The sequence below is a fragment of the Neoarius graeffei genome, chromosome 27, assembly GCF_027579695.1.
Source record: "Neoarius graeffei isolate fNeoGra1 chromosome 27, fNeoGra1.pri, whole genome shotgun sequence".
Lineage (NCBI taxonomy): Eukaryota > Metazoa > Chordata > Actinopteri > Siluriformes > Ariidae > Neoarius > Neoarius graeffei.
In genome coordinates this window covers 24056349-24078309 of record NC_083595.1, presented here as the reverse complement: position 1 = coordinate 24078309, position 21961 = coordinate 24056349, and the positions used below count along the sequence as shown (strand labels likewise).

Sequence of the window (21961 nt, the reverse complement as noted above, 5' to 3'; positions counted from 1 at the left end):
GCAATGTTGTCATCAACTTTGAAATACTGCCACACCGCAGACATGCTTTGCTTTCTGCTTCGAACTGCTTCCGTGTTCAACTTTGCCGGCAACGGGCAGCCAATAACCAATAGCGTCTCTGCTACAAAGTGATGTCATGCCGCACGTGTTGATGTTGCTGTGTTGAGACAAGAGGTCTGGTCTCACTCTGTGCCAACGCATAGCTATTGATGTGTTAAAAATGAGAATATATTATATAGATATATATCCGATCCCTGATCGGGAGGTAATGCCCGATTCCGATCGAGTCTGAAACCACGTGATCGGGCCCGATTTCCGATCACGTGATCGGATCGGGACATCCCTAATTCTTAGGTCTACTTACATTGGGACCTTCAGGTCGGTGGCAATAGCTCTTAGGGCCCCCTCTCCCTTCTTTTATTAATCCGGAGTAGGCGTTCCATGGCCATGAACAAGGAGTTCCACCTTGTTTTATTTGGTCTTAGAAGCTGAATGGAACAGACATCTTCAATCATCTTAGCTGCAAGTGTGGATCTTCCACATTTGTTCCATAGGCCATAACACTTGCCAAACGTTGCATGGTGCAGCTTTTTGTATGCATCATTGGAGGTTGCATTTGTGGAATCTTCACTAGCGATTAGATTTAAGATATGACAAGCACAGCGTTGGTGTCTCGGTAGTTGAAATTCAAAGCCATCATCTTCATTTAGAAGAGCTGCCATATCAACGTACTGTACATCTTCGTCCACTTCCACTCCACCATCGTCTTCCTCTTCAGACTGTGCAGACTCTTCAGCTTCCTCAACTCCCTCCGCATTGTTGTTCTCATCTTCCCCAAACACTCCGAAAGCCTTGACAAAGTTCGAACCATTATCAGTGGTCATCCTCACAATCTTGCCTCGAATCTCAAATTCCGCGTGTATGTCATTCAGAGCATTGGCTAGCAGGTCAAATGTGTGTGAACCCCTCAACTGTCTGCAAGCTAAGGCTGCTGAACATCTTTGAAGAGTCTCAGGGTCAATCCAGTGTGCAGTAACACCAATGAAGCCTCGCCTTCTGACAGACCAACAGTCAGTAGTAGTGGCAATGTGGTCGACCCCCTTCATTGCCTCAGTCAGAGCTGTTTTCATTTGTTTGAAGCCATCATCAATCATGGAGGTGAGAGTCACCCGGGACATCATTTTGGCATTAGGGACAAGGTCCTTAACTAATTCTCTGAAAGGTTCCTGCTCAACTACAGAAAATGGCCGAAGCCCATGTACAACGTATTTAACGACGGCCTTGTCAATTCTCTTCTGAGGTGTCATGGTCAAGGACTGTGTTAACGTGGCCTGCTTGCTGGTGGTGGATGCTCCACTGACCCTTTTCTGCTTTGCTGTGGTCAGCTCGATGTATTTTTAAACATGGTGCGGATGCTTTCTCTGAAACAGACAAAAAAAAGGACACACTATATTTAGTCAAACTGAACACAAATTAACTCACCCACACATTACTTACAAACAGTGCATCACATTTACCAATTTGCTTAAGTTGCTAAATAAAACATGCTGTACACATAAAACATAGGCTTACATTTAGTGCCAATGATGAATTGGTTGGAATTGAATTTTTAAAATTGGACTTATTTAAAAAGAGCATTTAACTTATGATATAGTAATATTTAGGATAGCAGAAAATCATAGTATGATTTTGTTTAATTTACTGTCTTGCAGTATAGTCTGGATTATCATGAAGACAGTAAAAATTGTTTGAAGAATCTGTGATTTACATCACAGCTTAAATGTATTTGAATGTCAAATATTCAAAACCAAACTGTAGGTTATGTCGCCATGGGCATCGCACCAGCTAGCACTGAAATTCGACAGTGTAGCAGTTCACCAAGACAGAATTGCAAGCTTTGCTAACCCTTGCTTTGTTACTTAGATAGCAGAAGCACACACAAAGCTCGTTTCAATTGTGTTAATGTTTTTTTTCCATTTTGAACTTGTATGCCAGTTTTCCCTATTCGTCCTCCTTACACTTACAGCTATGCCTTTCCATGAGCTGAAAAGGCTCGCAGCTAGGTAGCCTGCTACAGCCAACAAATGCCAAAACCGCATGGAACCGAAGAACAAAGTTCGTTTGTACAGGAATGCTCAAGGTTTCACAATTGTGTCTAGAATATTCATACTATGGTTGCTGAAATGGGAATATACTGTAACAATTTAATAAACCTAGAACTTACCTCGATGTGTTTCTTTAGATTGGACGGGGAGTTTCTATAAGATAGAATTTCCACGTTTTTTGGAAGGCATAAGAGGCACTTCATTCGATAGGACAAATCCTTCACATCAACGTAAGAGAACATTGTGTTCAAATACAGCCAGGGGTGCTCATCAGGTTCCTCTTCATTTGTAGCCGAAGTAGCTGCTGTCTCCTCTTCCATCAGGGCTGTTGATTGCGAAGTTAGCTTTCTGCTTACTGCGTGAAGCCAACAGGTGTAGCCTATTGGTTGTCATGCGCAAGTGGTGAACAAGCCCAGGCACGTCCTGACTTCGTTGCAGCCAGTGGGGTTAAAATACGTTTTTTTTCCTTTCTTTTTTTGTAATGAGTAACTAAACGGCTCTTTGAAAATGTATTGGAGTAAAAGTATGCAATTAAGTTAAAAAATATAGTGAAGTAAAAGTTCTCAAAAATTTGAAAACTCAAGTAAAGTACAAAATCTCCCAAAATGTACTTAAGTACAGTAGTAAAGTATTTTTACTTCGTTACTATACAACACTGACTACAGGGCACCTTTTACTCACCTTTTCCATCCACTACCAGATGCCAGATTATGTCACTGAAGTGCATATTTTTCTTTTGGATGAGGAGTAACAATGCTTCCCTGCATGGCATTATCCAACATGGACCGAATCCAATATTTTTCCCTCATAAAGTCCTTGTTTATTGTATCATGTGCTTTATTGTATCATGACATGAGTCTGGGGAATTTTATGGTTAGAAAAGGCAGATAATTTTTTTCTGAAAAACTTTGCAGTGCTCTAATCGGTAATTACATAATTAGTAAAATTATTACTAGTCATGCTACTTCTAGCACATTTTTACCTGTTCATCCTAGACATGTACAGTGGTGCTTGAAAGTTTGTGAACCCTTTAGAATTTTCTATATTTCTGTATAAATATGACCTACAACATCATCAGATTTTCACAGAAGTCCTAAAAGTACATAAAGAGAACCCAGTTAAACAAATGAAACAAAAATATTATACTTGGTCATTTATTTATTGAGGAAAATGATCCAATATTACATATCTGTGAGTGGCAAAAGTATGTGAACCTTTGCTTTCAGTATCTGGTGTGACCCCCTTGTGCAGCAATAACTGCAACTAAACGTTTCCGGTAACTGTTGATCAGTCCTGCGCACTGGCTTGGAGGAATTTTAGCCCATTCTTTTGTACAGAACAGCTTCAACTCTGGGATGTTGGTGGGTTTCCTCACATGAACTGCTCGCCTCAGGTCCTTCCACAACATTTCGATTGGATTAAGGTCAGGACCTTGACTTGGCCATTCCAAAAGATTAACTTTATTCTTCTTTAACCATTCTTTGGTAGAATGACTTAGGGTCGTTGTCTTGCTGCATGACCCACCTTCTCTTGAGATTCAGTTCATGGACAGATGTCCTGACACTTTCCTTTAGAATTTGCTGGTATAATTCAGAATTCATTGTTCCATCAATGATTGCAAGCTGTCCTGGCCCAGATGCAGCAAAACAGGCCCAAACCATGATACTACCACCACCATGTTTCACAGATGGGATAAAGTTCTTATGCTGAAATGCAGTGTTTTCCTTTCTCCAAACATAACGCTTCTCATTTAAACCAAAAAGTTCTATTTTGGTCTCATTCATCCACAAAACATTTTTTAATAGCCTTCTAGCTTGTCCACATGATCTTTAGCAAACTGCAAACAAGCAGCAATGTTCTTTTTGGAGAGCAGTGGCTTTCTCCTTGCAGCCCTGTCATGCACGCCATTGTTGTTCAGTGTTCTCCTGATGGTGGACTCATGAACATTAACATTAGCCAATGTGAGAGAGGCCTTCAGTTGCTTAGAAGTTACTATGGGGTCCTTTGTGACCTCGCCGACTATTACACACCTTGCTCTTGGAGTGATCTTTGTGGGTCGACCACTTCTGGAGAGGGTAACAATGGTCTTGAATTTCCTCCATTTGTACACAATCTGTCTGACTGTGGATTGGTGGAGTTCAAACTCTTTAGAGATGTTTTTGTAACCTTTTCCAGCCTAATGAGCATAAACATTTTTTTCTGAGGTCCTCAGAAATCTCCTTTGTTTGTGCCATGATACACTTCCACAAACATGTGTTGTGAAGATCAGACTTTGATAGATCCCTGTTCTTTAAATAAAACAGGGTGCCCACTCACACCTGATTGTCATCCCATTGATTGAAAACACCTGACTCTAATTTCACCTTCAAATTAACTGCTAATCCTAGAGGTTCACATACCTTTGCCTCTCACAGATATGTAATATTGGATAATTTTCCTCAATAAATAAATGACCAAGTATAATTTTTTTTCTCATTTGTTTAACTGGGTTTTCTTTATCTACTTTTAGGACTTGTGTGAAAATCTGATGATGGTTTAGGTTGTATTTATGCAGAAATATAGAAAATTCTAAAGGGTTCACAAACTTTCAAGCACCACTGTATATGGATGTGATCTCTGTTTCATGTGTCTACATGTCTAGAAATCTTTTAATTAAAAACACTGAGAGGTAACTATTACACAGGTAGTTTTACATTTCTTTCTTTCGCCTCCCAGATGAAAGTGCATTCAACGGGGGAGCTGTTGCTGTCACTAAGCTACCTGCCAGCAGCAAATAGGCTGGGGGTGGTGGTGATGAAGGCAAAAGGACTGCAGTCTGATAAACTTAAAGACAATATAGGTAATACTAGTCACTGTATAGTCTAATTAAGTGCTGCACACCATGTATGTTCCATACTGTAACATCTTGTAGAGCATTCAAAGATTTGTAGAAAATGTTAGGACACTAACAAGTGGATTGGAAAATATGATATGAATATGAAATATAAAAACTATTTGCATGAGATATGAACATGCTGATATAATGGGATGTCCAGGATTGTTTTCTTTATGTATTTAACAAAAAAGATGGAAACAACTGCAGCAGCCCTCCAGATCTGTCTAGCCAACTGGTAATCCTCAGTCCAATACCATATGTGAGAGCAGTCCTACATGCTGCAGTAGTAGTCTTGCTGTCTCCTTGACCAACAGGAACTTGGGCAGTGCAACAAATGTATAGGCCTTAGAGAACTGGTCAACCACAACAAAGTCTAGGGGGAGGTTGGTCCATGCAGGCAAAGGGATGGGCAGTGGGCAGAGTAGTGCTATGGTTCTTGTCCAGGGCTCCTTGTTGTGAGCACAGACCTGACAGGCTGCCACCACAAGCTCAGGATCAGGGAGCTGCAAGACTGCGGCCATGGACAGGTGGCACTTCAGCTCCTTCAACACCTCCTGGGCTTCTGACTTCCACTGAAACTGCCCTGTGGACTTCTTGGTAAGAGCAGTTAGTAGTGTGGCCATGGTGCTAAAATTCCAGATAAAGTGTCAGAAGAAATTTGCATGACTCAGAAAGTGCTTTGAATACCACAAACCCCAGGAAGGTAACTCACAGAAATTGGAAACATGATTTCTCCAATTTAATATACAAGTGATTCTCTAAGAGCAATTGGAGAACCCTCCTAATGTGAACTGTGTGTTCATCCATCAACTGACTGTAAATGAGAATGTCATCTAGATAAAAACACATAACGGTCAAGGGCCTCCCTCAGGACCTTGGTGATATAATGTTGGAAGACAGCCATTACATTCATCAGCCTGAAAAGCATTAGAAAGTATTCATATTGGCCTGACAGAGTGATGAAGGCCATCTTCCATTCATCACCCTCCTGAAATAAGATGAGATTGTAGGTGCCTCAAAGACAGAGATAATGAGGGCTAATGGATAATGGTCCTTGACTGTGATCTTGTTTAGGGCTCAATCATCTATGCATGAATGAAGGCCCTCATCCTTCTTCCTCACAAAGGAGAATCCCACCCCTGCCTTAGAGGTTTAAGCCTGTATTAAACCTAAGGCAAAGGCCCCCTAAATATAGTCCTCAATTGCCTTCTACTCAGGGCCTTGGGATTCTGCCCTGGGAAGGACTACTGCCAGGGAGAAGCTCAATGCACAATCATATGTCCAATGGACCAGCAGAAGGTCTCTTGGAGGTCTTAATGCCCAGAGGGGACTCAAGACATATCAGGGTTGCCCAGTGGAGGTGAGAAAGCCCTGGAATGAATGTTACCTTAAAACAGGTATTCTGACACTAGGATCCCCAGACTGCTTTTGACAAATTCACATAGGCATTGATATCTGATAACTGCACCAGATAGTCCAGGAGAACAAGAGGTAGCTTAAGCTTCTGGCCAGGGCAGGATCAATAAAATTTCTTGGCTTTTCCCAAGAGCTAAGGACAGTTTGGGCACAAATGTTCTGACTGACCACAGTACAAACACTAACCTTCTTGCATGCATGTCTCCAGCTTCCAGTGAGCTAGACAGGTGTGCCCCAATTACTTACTTAAGGCGGCCTCAGCCGAGCTGCATGCCTTGAAAACCAGTCTCTGCGGTCGGACATGCAGGCAGTGAGCTCGGCATTGTTGGCCACCCCAACATCCCTCATGAGTGTATTGACTAGTGTAGTCGCTGGACGACCAGGACGTCCATGTGTGGGCTCCCACAGAATGAGTTGACTTGCGGGTAGCTCATTGTGCCTGAGGCAGTGACCCACCAGGCCAAGCCTCCTCCAGGCCACCTTGTCAGAGATCCTTGGGAGGTCACCATAGAGCTCTTTGTTGGGAATGTGGTCCTGCCAACTGATGTTTAAGGCAACATGCAGCATGCAGGTATATGAGCCATCCAGTGACCTCTGGAGGGAGATGTTCAGGGCCCAGCACTCACTACCATACAGGAATATGGATTCCACCATTACACAGAACAGCTTAATCTTGAGTTCTCATGATATGATGGATTTCCAGACAGCTCTCATGTCATTAAGGGCCTTCCACACAAGAGCCTTTTGGATCTTCATGATATGTTCGGTGGAGACAATCCATGAGCTCACGACCTCAAGGGGCTTTCCAGTTTTTGTCCTAGGTGAAGCTGTGAGGGGAACATTACAGGTCATAACTTTTGGTTTTCTGGCCATTGATAAAATGTCTGACTTCATTACACTCTTCTTCTACATGTAGCAGAAATTCCTGGGCCTGCAGGATGCTATCAGAGAGCAAGGCAACATCAAAGTCCAGATCTGTAAGCGCCTTCACAGGGTACCTTCGTGATCTTTGGGGAGTAAGCGTAAGACCAAGCTCAGTCTCTTTCCCATCAATGGCTTTCCTGAGAGCGTAGTCAAGAACCATCACAAACAAGAATGGAGCGAGTGTGTCCCCTTGGAGCACGCCTGTGGTGATCTTGAACTCAATGAAAATGCCATCAGCAGTGACAACTCTGGCTCTAGTGTTGGTGTACATTGCTCTGATGACACCAAGCAACCTTGATGGGATACCATACGTTTTTAGGATCTTGAACATTTTGTCATGCTGGATGGAATCACAAGCCTTCTTGAAGTCTAAGAATGTGATGACTGCTGAGAGCTTGTTCTTCCATACTTCTTCAAGGATGTGGCACAGTGCCAGGATATGGCTCACTGTAGATCTGCCTTCCCAAAATCCATTCTGATTGAATCTAAGGTGAGGTTCAATGGGACCATGGATGTGATTAAGTATCATCCAGTTAAAAATCTTGGCAATGACACATGAGGCTTATTCCTCTGTAATTGTTCCATCCAAGATGGCACCGCAGACGGCTGCCACGGGACTTTGCTCTCTCGTACTTTCTATGTTTTTGTGTAATTGTGTTAATTCTTCTCCGTGCTTCACAGAATGCTGCGCTGAGGTTTTTTTTTAATGCCCACACATTCCGGTCCTGATAGGAGCGAAATGTGTGGGTGTTTTTTCCTCTCATCTCTCATTTCTCAGCCTCTCCCTTCCTGACAAGCCTCTCTCCTGCTTTGCTTCTGCGGACTCGTCTTGTCTGAGAGACCCTTCCTGCACTGTTCTCCGAATCGAAATTATGGATTTGATCAACTGGTCACTTCACGCAATTGACACAATCTTTTCGACTAGAAGTTTGGGTTCGGGGGAACCTGCCTGTCCTGCTGGAACATTTGCAGCTGGATACACCATGGATGCCTGAGAGAAGTGGCGTGTGGTGTGCTTGGCGATTCTTTCCATGGAGGACATTGAGGATATTTACCTATTCGGAACCATGATCACAGGATTTTTGCTGATTGGACTTGGCATTGCCCTGGTGTATCGAGGAAATCAGTTAACAGTGGCAGCTGTTCAAAGTCCCACAAAGCTGCCCGACATGATTGAGGCGGTGGGCAGAGCTGTTAGCACTCAGACTGTAGCTATTCAGAACTTGAGTTGCAACATTGATAACATCATGGAGAAGTTGATGGCTTTGCAAAGAGAAAAAGATCATTTTGGTGGCCAGAATGGACAAGCGGGTTAAGCGAAAAAGGACATGTCTACCCATCTTAAGTCTAAACAAATTCCAATCTTATCTTGGCTCTCCTAGCCAGCACTGCCTTCAAGGCCATCACTGTAGAAACGCAATTCTCCCCCTGGAGTTCACTGCAGTGAGACTCTGTGTGTGGTTTTTTTTCCTATACTTTCTTTCTGTCTGTACTATGAAAGCTAAGTCGAACCGGAGTCAAATTCCTCATGTGTGTAACATACCTGGCAATAAAGTGCTTCTGATTCTGATTCCTCTGTAATTGTCAGTGTTAGAGAGGTTGCCTGATTTGGGAAGTGGGATGATGTTGGTACTTGCTGTGCTGTCCGCTTAAGTGGGCCTGCTCGATTCTCTCAGTTTTCTCCTGCAGATCGTCTGCCAGAATTTGGTCATACACACCATAGAGGGATTTTCTGGCCTCCTCCACAACCTGGGTGTCAAATTGTTGTTCTATAGATGTTGTTGCAGCTAGGGCTTCAGCCTCCCTATGCTTTTCTGTAGCTCTCACAACTGTGGGATGTCTGGATCTTGAGATTACTCTCTGCTAGGAGGTCCACTAGGTACTCACCATTTCTGTTTGTGGACTCATGGAATGGGAATCTAGTGTCTTCTGGTCCTAGTCTTGCATTGAAGTCACCAAGAAGTCATAGAAAGTTGTGAGCAGGGTGTCACAAACTGCTGTACAAAGGATGTCGTAGAACTCCTCGACTTCACTTTCATTTGATACATTCATTGGAGAATAGGCAACCATAATAGTTGTTGCAGGGTTACCTGAGAACACAGTGCTTAAAACCCGGCTTGAGTAAGATCTCACATCCCATAAGGCATTCTTAATCTTACTGCATAGAAGGAGACCAACTCCTCCGACTGCCACTTGGGCTTCATTTCTCCAGGCCCATTAAGTAATCGAGTGGTGCTCCTTTGTGAAATTCTAGCTGTGTCTGGTGGGTGATATGATGTTTCTGCACTCCAAGAATGCCGATATTGTGGGAGCTGGCACAGTAAGTGAGTTCTCTAGCTTTGGGGTCGGCTTTGATCGTGCATATGTTAAAAGTAGCCATAGTGAAGGGTCTTCTGCAATGTAAGAGTGCCTTGGAGCTGGTGCTGAGATCAGGAGGGCCCCTTCCCGCAGGATTTGAGGGCTTGTTGTCATACGGTCTTCCAGCAGGGAGACCAGCACCGACTGCCATAGCTTGTTTCCTGTCCCAATCTGGGGCTGGACGTATAGAATTTATGAGACTTGAATTTTTCTTCATCATGTGCAGCTTTACAATACAAGAGATGGAACAATAAGGTAATGGGGTCGCAACTCCTCACATTGCCGTACCAACAATGAATTGGGTTATTTTATCAGAGTTGTCCACCGCGATTCTGCAAAACCAGGGGCAGCGCTTAGAGCCACAGTGGTCGGTCTATACCATGTGAGAGGCTAGATGGTGAGGCCACTTACTGTTGATGAGTTGGCTGTATTTTGCACTTCACATGATGCTGGATATGGGGAGACCAGTCTGGGACTCCAAGATGGGAAATGGCCAGCCAGAAAGGTGCTACTACTCCAGTGATCCTAGCCCCCAATTGCATGGGCTGAACATCTGGATCTGGATGGGATGGAGAGGTTTCAGGGACAAGGAGGCAGGTCAAAGGCCTTTGAGGCACTCAACTTCCCCATATCTGCAGCACGCCCACAGCCATTTATCTAGCCAGTTTAAGGAACAGCTTGAACAGGTCCTCATGTGAACAGGTCCAATTCATCCTTGAGTTCTTCACATTGGCTGGAAATCAGCCTGCCACCAGAGCCTATCTAAATGACCAGAGCGCAGAAGTCAATGGCATAGTCAGCCAGAAATCTTTTCCCCTGCCATATGCAAAAGAGGCAGGGACTAATCTCCCCTCTACAGAATGGGTGGTCAAAGGTACCACCTGTAGCTGCTGTAAACAAGACTGCAGTCTCATACATCAGGCTGACTTTCTCAGGCCACATTGACCCATGCAAGGGCATGTTCTAAGAGCAAGGAAAGTATGTAACTCAGCTTAGATCTGGGATGATTGCCACTCAAATGCAAGAGATCACTGCATCAAGACCCCAACATCGCCCTGGGTCTCCATCACATCTCTCCAGAAAGGACAGGTGGGTTCCTCTGGTGGCCAAAGACAGCCTAGCCGAAGATGTAGCCCCAGTCTGGGCTGTTACAGACTGGTCATCTTTATCCTATGATGGGACTGCTGTCTCTCACGATGACCCTGCCCCTATTCATAGGTCATGAGATTTCATGGAATGTTTTGAGCATGAAAATGATTCATCTCATATATCACCAGATCTCAACCCAGTGGAATACTATGGGAGACAGCATTCTCCACCACTATTGTGAAAACAACAACTTAGGGAATATCTTTTGGAAGAGCAGCATTCATCCCTCCAGTACAGTTTCAGAGATTTGTAGAATTTATGTTAAGGCAGACTGACACTGTTCTGGTGGCTCAAGACCTTACTACAACACTTTATATTAAAATGTTTTTTTTTTCCAGGGTTTTGAGATTCTGACATCCAGAATGTGTGATGATTTGCTTATCTAATCTATTCAGTAACATTATTATTATTATTATTATTATTATTATTATTATTATTATTATTAAGACATAAGTTCAATTGCTCACACAGCTTCAGAACTTCTTTACAAAAATGTTCTTTTTATCCAGAAGCTATTTCAGATTTTTTGTCTTCTACATAACAGAACTTCTTGTTTCTCAGACCTCTCAGTGAAGCTGACTCTGAAACACCAGAGCACCAAACTAAAGAAGAAGCAGACACGACGTGTCAAGCACAAAATCAACCCAGTGTGGAATGAGATGATGATGCTAGAGCTCCCCAAAGAGCTACTGACCAAGTCCAGCTTAGACCTGGAGGTGCTGAACCAGGCAAGCCCTGGCACACTGCTCCCACTTGGGCGCTGTCAGCTTGGGCTCCAGTTCTCAGGCACTGGCTTCCAACACTGGCAACAGATGCTGGATAACCCACGCAAACAGATTGCCATGTGGCATCCTCTGCATGTTTAAAATAAAATTCCAACTAGTGTATATAATGCATAGTTAAATGTTTGTTCATATTTACAACCCCAATTCCCAAAAAGTTGGGATGCTGTGTAAACTGGAAATAAAAACAGAATGCGATAATTTGCAAATCATGGAAACCCTATATTTCATTGCACATAGTAGAAAGACAAAATATGAAATATTGAAATTGAGAAATTTTATTGTTTTTTGAAAAATATATTTTGAATTTGATGTCAGCAACATGTTTCAGAAAAGTTGGGACAGGGGCAACAAAAGATTGAAAAAGCTGTGTAATGCTAAAAAAAATTGGTTAATTGGCAACAGGTCAGTAATATGATTGAGTATAAAAAGAGCATCCCAAAGAGGTTGAGTCTCTCAGAAGTAAAGATGGGGAGGGGCTCATTGCTCTGTGAAAGACTGCATGGGCAAACAGTGCAACAATTTAAGAATAACTTTCCTCAATGTAAAATTGCAAAGAATTTGGGGATCACATAATTTATGGTACATAATATCATGAAAAGATTCAGAGAATCTGGAGAAATCTCTATGCAAGAGACAAGACTGAAAACTGACATTGGATGCCTGTGATCTTCAGGTCCTCAGGGGACACTCCATTAAAAGCAGACGCATGTCTCATCTCATCTCATTATCTCTAGCCGCTTTATCCTGTTCTACAGGGTCACAGGCAAGCTGGAGCCTATCCCAGCTGACTATGGGCAAAAGGCGGGGTACACCCTGGACAAGTCGCCAGGTCATCACATGGCTGACACATAGACACAGACAACCATTCACACCTACGGTCAATTTAGAGTCACCAGTTAACCTAACCTGCATGTCTTTGGGCTGTGGGGGAAACCCATGCGGACACGGGGGGAACATGCAAACTCCGCACAGAAAGGCCCTCACCAGCCACAGGGCTCGAACCCGGACCTTCTTGCTGTGAGGCAACAGCACTAACCACTACACCACCGTGCTGCCCTGTCCTGAAGTCTGATGAATCAAAATTAGAAATTCTTTATCAAGATCATGGACACCACATCCTCCAGGATAAAGAAGAGAAGGATCATCCGGCTTGTTATCAGTGCACAGTTTAAAAGCAAGCATCTGTGGTGTATGAGGATGCATTAGTGCACATGACATGGGTAGCTTGTACATCTGGCAAGGCATCATTAATGCTGAATGCTATATACACATTTCAGAGCAATATGCTGCCATCCAGACAAAATCTTTTTCAGGGAATGCCTAACTTCTTTCAGCAAGACAATGCCAAACTGCTTTCTGCACATATTAAAACTGCATGGCTCCATAGTAAAAGAGTCCAGGTGCTAAACTGGCCTGATTGCAGTCCAGACCTGTCTCCTATTGAAAACATTTGGCGCATTATGAACCACAAAATATGACAAAGGAGACCACGAACTGTTGAACAACTGAAATTGTATATCAGGCAAGAATGGGACAACATTTCTCTTTCAAAACTACAGCAATTGGTCTCCTCAGTTCCCAAACGTTTACAGAGTGTTGTTAAAAGTAGAGGTGATGCAACACAGTGGTAAACATGCCCCTGTCCCAACTTTTTTTGAAATGTGTTGCTGACATCAAATTCAAAATGAGCATATATTTTTCAAAAAACAATACAATTTTTCAGTTTCAACATTTGATGTGTTGTCTTTGTACTATTTTCAATGAAATATAGGGTTTCCATGATTTGCAAATTATTACATTCTGTTTTTATTTCCAGTTAACACAGCATCCCAACATTTACGGTAGGAATTGGGGTTGTATTAGTACTGCTCTATTCCTGTGCAATAATGTCTGTCATTCTGTCTAAATTTTTAAGATCAACTGCTCAGCTCAACCAGAGACTAATTTGTTACTGTTACTGATCCTACAGGGACAATGATAAACAGATGATTGATATTTGGTACAGATCATTACACAGTGATGAATGTACTACCATATACAGTATACAAGAGTAGCATATTTAGCCTTTATCACTTCCCCCAGCCCTGACAAAGTTAAGCCACTAGACAGATTTAAGACCAGCACTGGTTTTGATTTGATTTGGCTTGATTTAGATCTTCAGTGCTGTGATTTTGGTTAGTCCATCCAAAACAAGAGGAAGGATTTTGTTCCAAGTGTACTCAACAGGTTTAAACTTTATTTGGAGTTTGGTCAAAAGAGGCCAGGGCATATTAAAATATAATTGCAATAAAACAACTCACTATTCCATGGAGCCAAACATGAAGCATAGCTTACTTAAATAAATAAATAAATATTATTCTATCCACATTAACGGAATATGAGCAATTGTACGCTCTGATTGGCTACTCTACTACTAGGCTATCAGCTCATATACCATGAGTAGAGAAAAACAACATGGTGGAGAGTGTTGCTGAACCAACCAAGGATGAAATAAAAACTCTACTTGAAAACAAAACCCCCAAAAATACAAAAAAGTAACAAAATAAGAAATAAAAGTATTTGATGTTAAGAATGTATCTTTTTTTTTCAAGAATTATTATAATAGCATTTTTCACAAATTGCTACTTTCATTTCACCGGTTTGTTTACATTCTAAGTGGAAATGATTTTGTCGCACGTTTTGCATAAAGTTTTTATTTATCAAATTTTCAAAAAATAAAAATAAAAATGCTCTGTTTCTAAAATCCAGTGAATGTGAACAGAATAAAACAATTATTCCACTCAATCTCGTCATACATGGCTTATAGCCGACTTGGCCCTACGTGCCTCATCAACTATCAGCTCATGTACGACTCGATTTCGTCGAATAACTGTTAATTATTCCTAGTATATGTAATAATAACTAATAATTATAAACTAAAGCAATTTATTAAATGTATTATATATTCTCTTTAATCATTTTTGGATATGTTGAGCAGAATGATATACGAGTATAGAATTCCTCTGTCTTGTATATAAACATCAAATTATATTGTGATGAATTTATGTCTTGGTACAGTTTCCACATATTTCATAAACTGAACAAGTTACTACCATGACAACAATAATTATTATCAAATATATTGTATACACTAATGTGCTTAAATGTGCAAAAAGGATTTAGTTGATGCTGGTTGTACAGTACAGTAGCTCCAAAATAAATTATTTTAACAAATACATTCATAGGTTTTGTTTAGAACTTTGACGTTGGAATATTTCACAATGAATAATGGAAATGTTTATTCAGCATAGATGAATAATACACAGATGTGCAGGAATAAAAGTGGACTCCAAGTTGTATGATTTGTTTAATGAGTTTGGTTATGATGAATGTTATGCTGAGCTTTATAATTTGCTGTATACATATGAATAGAGCATAAACTGCCATATCACTCCTACTTTACATATTATATACAGTGTCTTGCAAAAGTATTCATCCCCCTTGGTGTTTGTCATGTTTTATTGCATTACAAGCTGCAATTAAAATGGATTTTTGGGGGGTTTGCACCAATTGATTTACACAACATGCCTACCACTTTAAAGGTGAAAATTGTTGTTTTATTGTGACCCAAACAATAATTAAGATGAAAAAACAAATCTGGAGTATGCATAGGTATCTCCCCCCCCCCCAAAAAAAAAAAAATCAATACTTTGTAGAGCCACCTTTTGCTGCAATTACAGCTGCAAGTCTCTTGGGGTATGTCTCAATTAGCTTAGCACATCTAGCCACTGGGATTTTTGCCTGTTCCTCAAGGCAAACTTGCTCCAACTCCTTCAAGTTAGATGGATTGCATTGGTGTACAGCAATCTTCAAGTTATGCCACAGATTCTCAGTTGGATTGAGGTCTGGGCTTTGACTAGGCCATTCCAAGACATTTAAATGTTTCCCTTTCAACCACTCCAGTGTAGCTTTAGCAGTATATTTAGGGTCATTGTCCTGCTGGAATGAGGACCTTCATCCCAGTCTCAAACCTCTGGCTGACTCAAACAGGTTTTCCTCTAGAATTGCCCTGTATTTAGTGCCATCCATCTTTCCTTCAGTCTTGACCAGCTTTCCTGTCTCTGCAGATGAAAAACATCCCCACAGCATGATGCTGCCACCACCATGCTTCACTATAGAAATGGTGTTCTCAGGGTGTTGGATTTGTGCCACACATGGCATTTCCCATGATAGCCAAAAAGATCAGTTTTACTCTAATTTGACCAGATAATCTTCTTCCATGTGTTTGGGGAGTGTGGCACATGCTGTTGAGCAAACTCCTAATGTGTTTTCTTCAGCAATGGCTTTTTTCCAGCCACTCTTCCATAAAGCCCTGCTCTGTGGAGTGTACAGCTTAAAGTGGTCCTATAGACAGATACTCCCATCTCGACTGTGGATCTTTGCAGCTCCTTCAGTGTTATCTTTGGTGTCTTTGTTGCATCTCTGATTAATGCCCTCTTTGCCTCGTCTGCGAGTTTTGGTGGGTGGCCTTCTCTTGTCAGGTTTGTAGTGGTGTCATATTCTTTCCATTTTGCTATAATGGATTTAATAGTGCTCTGTGGGATATTCAAAGTTTGGGACTCAACCCTAATCTATACTTCTCTACAACTTTGTCTCTGATCTGTTTGGAGTGCTCCTTGGTTTTCATGTTGCTTGCTTAGTAGTGTTGCAGAGTCAGGGTCCTTCCAGAACAGGTTGATTTATACAGATATCATGTGATAGATCATGTGACATTTTGATTGCACACAGGTGGATCTAAATCAACTAATTATGTGACTGCCATCTATCCATTATCTGTAACCACTTATCCTGTACAGGGTCGCAAGCAAACTGGAGCCCATCCCAGCTGACTATGGGTGAGAAGTGGGGCACACCCTAGAGAAGTCGCCAGGTCATAACAGAATTATGTGACTTATAAACTGAATTTTGGGGTTTCATACAAAAGTGGGTGAATACCTATGCACACTCCAGATTTCTGTTTTTTCATCTTAATTATTGTGTCACGATAAAAAAAATTACATTGTATTTCCTTTTTAGTGGTAGGCATGTTGTCTAAATCAAATGGGGCTAACCCCCCTAAATCCATTTTCATTCCAGCTTGTAATGCACCAAAACAGGACAAACACCAAGGGGGATGAATACTTTTGCAAGACACTGTATATGATATAACACAGTGGCACAAAGATATGAAGTTTATCTTCAAGTGGTGAATATAGTTCACGAGTGAGTGAAGCAAACGAGTGAAATATTTTTCAACACGAGAAGATAAACTTCATATCTTCAAGCCAATATGTAATATTCTTTTGATTATATAGATACATCTGCAAAAAATGTGCAAATTATTCAAAAGAATTTTAATTTTGAACTGGTTCACCATTTTGACAATGTGCGCCGAGTCAGCAGGAAAAACATTAGAAGTCAGGTCAGTGATATCCTTACAAATGAAGATATTGGAAAATGTGTTACTCAGGTCTGGGATGTAGTTCGTATGAAAAATACAAGTTTCTCAACACAAGAAGGTAAACTTCATATCTTCAAGCCAATGTGCAATTTTCTTTTTATTATATAGACACATTCGCAAACAAAAACTATGCAAGTTAATCAAAACAATTAATTAATATCCTCACTAGTGAGGATATTGAAAAATATGTTACTCAATGTCCCAGATGTAGTTCGTATGAAAAATACGAGTGGCATGTTTCCCAGTAAAACACTTGTGTTTTAAAAACAAGCATAAATGTAAAAGACATACTTTTACAAAGTATACCCAGCACACACAGGATATCACAGCACATCTGTGTAAATCATCTAGCAGGACAGAAGGACTGATTCAATTCTAAATTACTGATCACTGATGTGCAACAAGCTGGGTTTTATGTATCAGGCCAACTATCTCATACATAAAAGATAAATCATTAAGTTCAAACATGGCCACCCTGGCTCCTGGAGAAATACCACTAGTTCCAACCTGTAAAGTTTAAGGTCAGACAATGCAAGTGACCCTGTAGTTAACAATATAACTGTATCAGATCATCAATTCGAATGTTTTACTCCCCTAAAAGAAACTGAATTACTTTCATTAACCTCGGCATCAAAAGCCTCAACTTGTGTGCTAGATCCCTTACCTACACATCTATTCAAACAGATAATACCTGAAGTAATTGAACCGCTTCTAAAAATAATAAATTCTTCTCTTACGATTGGCTCATCTCATCTCATCTCATTATCTCTAGCCGCTTTATCCTTCTACAGGGTCGCAGGCAAGCTGGAGCCTATCCCAGCTGACTACGGGCGAAAGGCGGGGTACACCCTGGACAAGTCGCCAGGTCATCACAGGGCTGACACATAGACACAGACAACCATTCACACTCACATTCACACCTACGGTCAATTTAGAGTCACCAGTTAACCTAACCTGCATGTCTTTGGACTGTGGGGGAAACCGGAGCACCCGGAGGAAACCCACGCGGACACGGGGAGAACATGCAAACTCCACACAGAAAGGCCCTCGCCGGCCCCGGGGCTCGAACCCAGGACCTTCTTGCTGTGAGGCGACAGCGCTAACCACTACACCACCGTGCCGCCCCCTCTGGGTGATATTATTTGTAAACATTGTATTAGTTTCCACTGTTATGCTGATGACACACAGTTGTATGTTTTTGCAAAACCTGGTGAGAGACACCAGCTTAATAGAATTGAGGAATGTGTAAAGGACATTAGATACTGGATGCTTATTAACTTCCTTTTGCTTAACTCTGACAAGACTGAAGTGCTTGTACTAGGACCACATGCAGCTAGAAGTAAGTTTTCTGATTACACAGTAACTCTGGATGGCCTTTCTGTTTCTTCATGTGCAGCAGTAAAAGACCTCGGCGTGATTATTGACCCCAGTCTTTCATTCGAAACTCACATTGATAACATTACCCGGATAGCTTTCTTTCATCTCAGAAATATTGCTAAGATAAGAAATTTAATTTCACTACATGACGCGGAAAAACAAGTTCACGCTTTTGTTACCTCCAGGTTGGATTATTGTAATGCCTTACTGTCTGGATGTTCCAATACAGTAAGTGCATAAACAAGCTCCAGTTAGTTGAAAATCCAGCAGCAAGAGTCCTTACTAGAACTAGAGAATATGACCACATCACCCCTGTCTTATCCACACTGCATTGGCTCCCAATCAAATTTCGTATTGATTATAAAGTACGATTATTGACCTTTAAAGCACTAAATGGTCTCGCACCACAGTACCTGAGTGAACTTCTGGTCCTCTATGACCCGCCACGCCTACTTAGATCAAAAGGTGCAGGCTATCTGCTGGTACCTCGTATAGTGAAGGCTACATCAGGGGGCAGAGCCTTTTCTTACAAAGCCCCACAGTTATGGAACAGCCTTCCAAGTAGTTTTCGGGAATCAGACACAGTCTCAGTGTTTAAGTCTAGGCTGAAAACATATCTGTTTAGTCAAGCCTTGTGTTAATGGTGTTTATGAGGTAAAGGTGTAGATCTGGAGGGTCCTCAGACATAGAGTGTTTTGGTAAACTGGGATGTATGGATGCTGTCAGTCCCCACTCGCTTGCTCACTTGAGTTTGTTGACGGTGTAGTGGCTGGCTGCTTTATGTCCTGGGGCTCCCTCATGCCTGTGTTACCTTCTGGCTCTCCCCTTTTAGTTATGCTGTCATAGTTAGTTGCCGGAGTCCCTGCTTGTACTCAGTGCAATATGTATACTGTTCCTACTTATTCAAGTGACATTGGGCATACCTAACAACCTGTGCTTTCTCTCTCCCCCTCCCCCCCAAATCTGTCCCTCTGAGTTACATGTTGGTCCTGGGATCGATATGCTGACCTCTTCTGCTCCTCGGACCTGCCTGATCCATCCTGGTGCCCTGTGTCTGGTTGGAGTCTCATCGCATCGCTCCTGTGGAGGACTGCCCCATAAGGACAGTTGAAAGTCACACTTGGAGGACGCTCTGGACTCTTACAGTAATGCTTTTATGGCTGAGGACTACAGTTGACTTGCTAACTTTAGGACTGCAGTTGTCATGAACAGTTTTGCACTCAAGTTCCCATCAATGAAGAGTTTATAACATCAACGAAACTGACTTCTTGTTAAAACTGTTAATATTATAGTCATGCTGTCTGTTGTTGCCTAAATGAGGATGGGTTCCCTTTTGAGTCTGGTTCCTCTCGAGGTTTCTTCCTCATGTCGTCTGAGGGTGTTTTTCCTTGCCACCGTCGCCACAGGCTTGCTCATTGGGGATAGATTAGGGATAAAATTAGCTCATGTTTTAAGTCGTTCAAATTGTGTAAAGCTGCTTTGCGACAATGTTTATTGTTAAAAGCGTTATACAAATAAACTTGACTTGACTTAAAATCACATTTCAAGATACTCCTGTAGACCATTATTAATGGAGCGGGATTATAGATATATTAGTGTGGCAGCGGGGGCGTGGTCAAGCGCCGGTCTGTGACAGGAGAGCGGAGTCAGGGAAGGTGAGTGGCAGAATCACTACACCTGAGAGCAATTAACCTGTGTTTGTGTGTCTTCCCAGTGACCACGCCCTATATAAGGAGGGAGAGCAGAGAGCAGAGGATCCCTCTCCCGAACCAGACACCCAATGTGTGTGTGCGCGAGTGTCTGTCTGTGTGTTTATGAGAAACCACTGAAAAGTGTGTAAAATAAAAAGATTACGAAACTTAGCTCTGTCCTGCCGTCTTCTGTGCTCCTCCCTTCTACATGAACCGCTACAGTGGTGCCGAAACCCGGGACTGGAGCACCAATGCTGAACCGCCCCATGGAGTCTTCCCTGTTCACCGACCTGGTCCATGCCCTCGCCACGGCCCAGCAAAGCCAGCACCAGGCACTAGTCATGCTCCGTAAGGAGCAGGAGCAGCACTTCGAGGCCCTGGTGTTGGCCCAGCAAGAGGACCGACAGGTGTTCCGGCACCTCCTCGCGTCGGCGGGGACAACCGATGCTTCCACTGCGGGCCCGTCCCCCCTCACCCTGACAAAGATGGGCCCGCAGGATGACCCCGAGGCTTTCATCACGCTCTTTGAGCAAGTCGTGGAGACCTCGTGGTGGCCAAGGATCACCGCGCGGCGCGCCTCCTCCCCCTGCTAACGGGAGAGGCGCAGCTGGCCGTGCTACAGCTCCCCGCCAACCGCCGGCTGGCCTACGGCAACCTTCGCCGGGCCATCCTCCAGTGTGTGGGGCACACCCCCGAACAGCAGCGCCAGCGCTTGTGCGCTGTGCGCTTGGAGGAAGTCGGCCGGCCGTTCGCGTTTGGCCAGGAACTCCGGGACGCCTGCTGGCGGTGGCTGAGTGCCAACAACCACAACGCCAAGGAGATCGATCAGGTGGTGCTGGAGCAGTTCATCGCGTGCTTGCCAACAGGAACCACGGAGTGGGTCCAGTGCCACCGCCCGGCGTCGCTGGATCAGGCCATCGAGCTGGCGGAGGACCATTTGGTGGCTGTTCCAGTGGCAGGACAACAGACAGCATCTTCTCTTCTCTCCCCTTCTCTCTCTCTCTCTCTCCCCCTCCTTCTGTGTCCCGTCCTCGCCCCATTCCTCCACCGCAGAGGCGGGGGCCGGCTCCATCCCAGCCGGCCCGCAGCACCCGCAGTGACCTCCCGTTTCTCCCTTCTGTGTCTGTCTCTCCCCCCCCCTCAGGTGAGTGAGCCCCAGAACACCAGTGCAGAGAGGAAGCCCAGGCCGGTTTGCTGGCGCTGCGGGGAACCGGGCCACCTCCAACAGCAGTGCACGGCAATGGAGGTGGGCACGGTGGTTCGGATCCCCGATGTGCCAGAAGCCGCCCTCGATCGGGCCGGAGCGTATCGCATACTGGTGAGTATTCAAGGGGATACATATCAGGCGTTGGTGGATTCCGGTTGTAATCAAATCTCAATTCACCAAAGCCTGGTTCAAAACGAGGCATTGGGGGGAGCACAGGGGGTGAAGGTGTTGTGTGTGCATGGGGATGTTCACAGCTACTCTTTGGTGTCGGTCCACATTTTTTTCCGAGGGGAAAAATTTATAGTAAAGGCGGCGGTTAATCCTCGCCTCACCCACTCGATAATTTTGGGGACTGATTGGCCAGGATTCGGGGAGTTGATGAGCCGTTTAGTGGAGAGTGGGTCCTGCTGTACGTCAGTAGGGGGAGGTCCCGGTGTCGCCTTGGCTGGAGCAGCTGTCACAGAGCCGTCCACGTCATCTCCGCGTCAGAGTGAGGAGCCCCAGGCTCCTCCTCTCTCTCTTGGGGAATCCCTCGCGGATTTCCCGTTAGAACAATTGTGAGACGAGACTCTGCGGCATGCGTTTGACCAAGTGA

The 21961-nt window shown here is 43.3% G+C and overlaps 1 protein-coding gene across 1 annotated transcript in view; it reads left to right on the top strand.

Moving 5' to 3' along the window:
* Positions 1-11742, top strand: part of syt13 (synaptotagmin XIII) — a 119341-nt gene extending 107599 nt beyond the window's left edge. The window contains exons 6-7 of the mRNA XM_060911344.1: positions 4821-4944; positions 11389-11742. Of these exons, the coding sequence (XP_060767327.1) occupies positions 4821-4944; positions 11389-11693 (429 nt within the window). The 3' untranslated portion in view covers positions 11694-11742. The remainder of the gene's footprint in view (positions 1-4820; positions 4945-11388) is intronic.
* The last annotated feature ends 10219 nt before the right edge of the window (positions 11743-21961 follow it).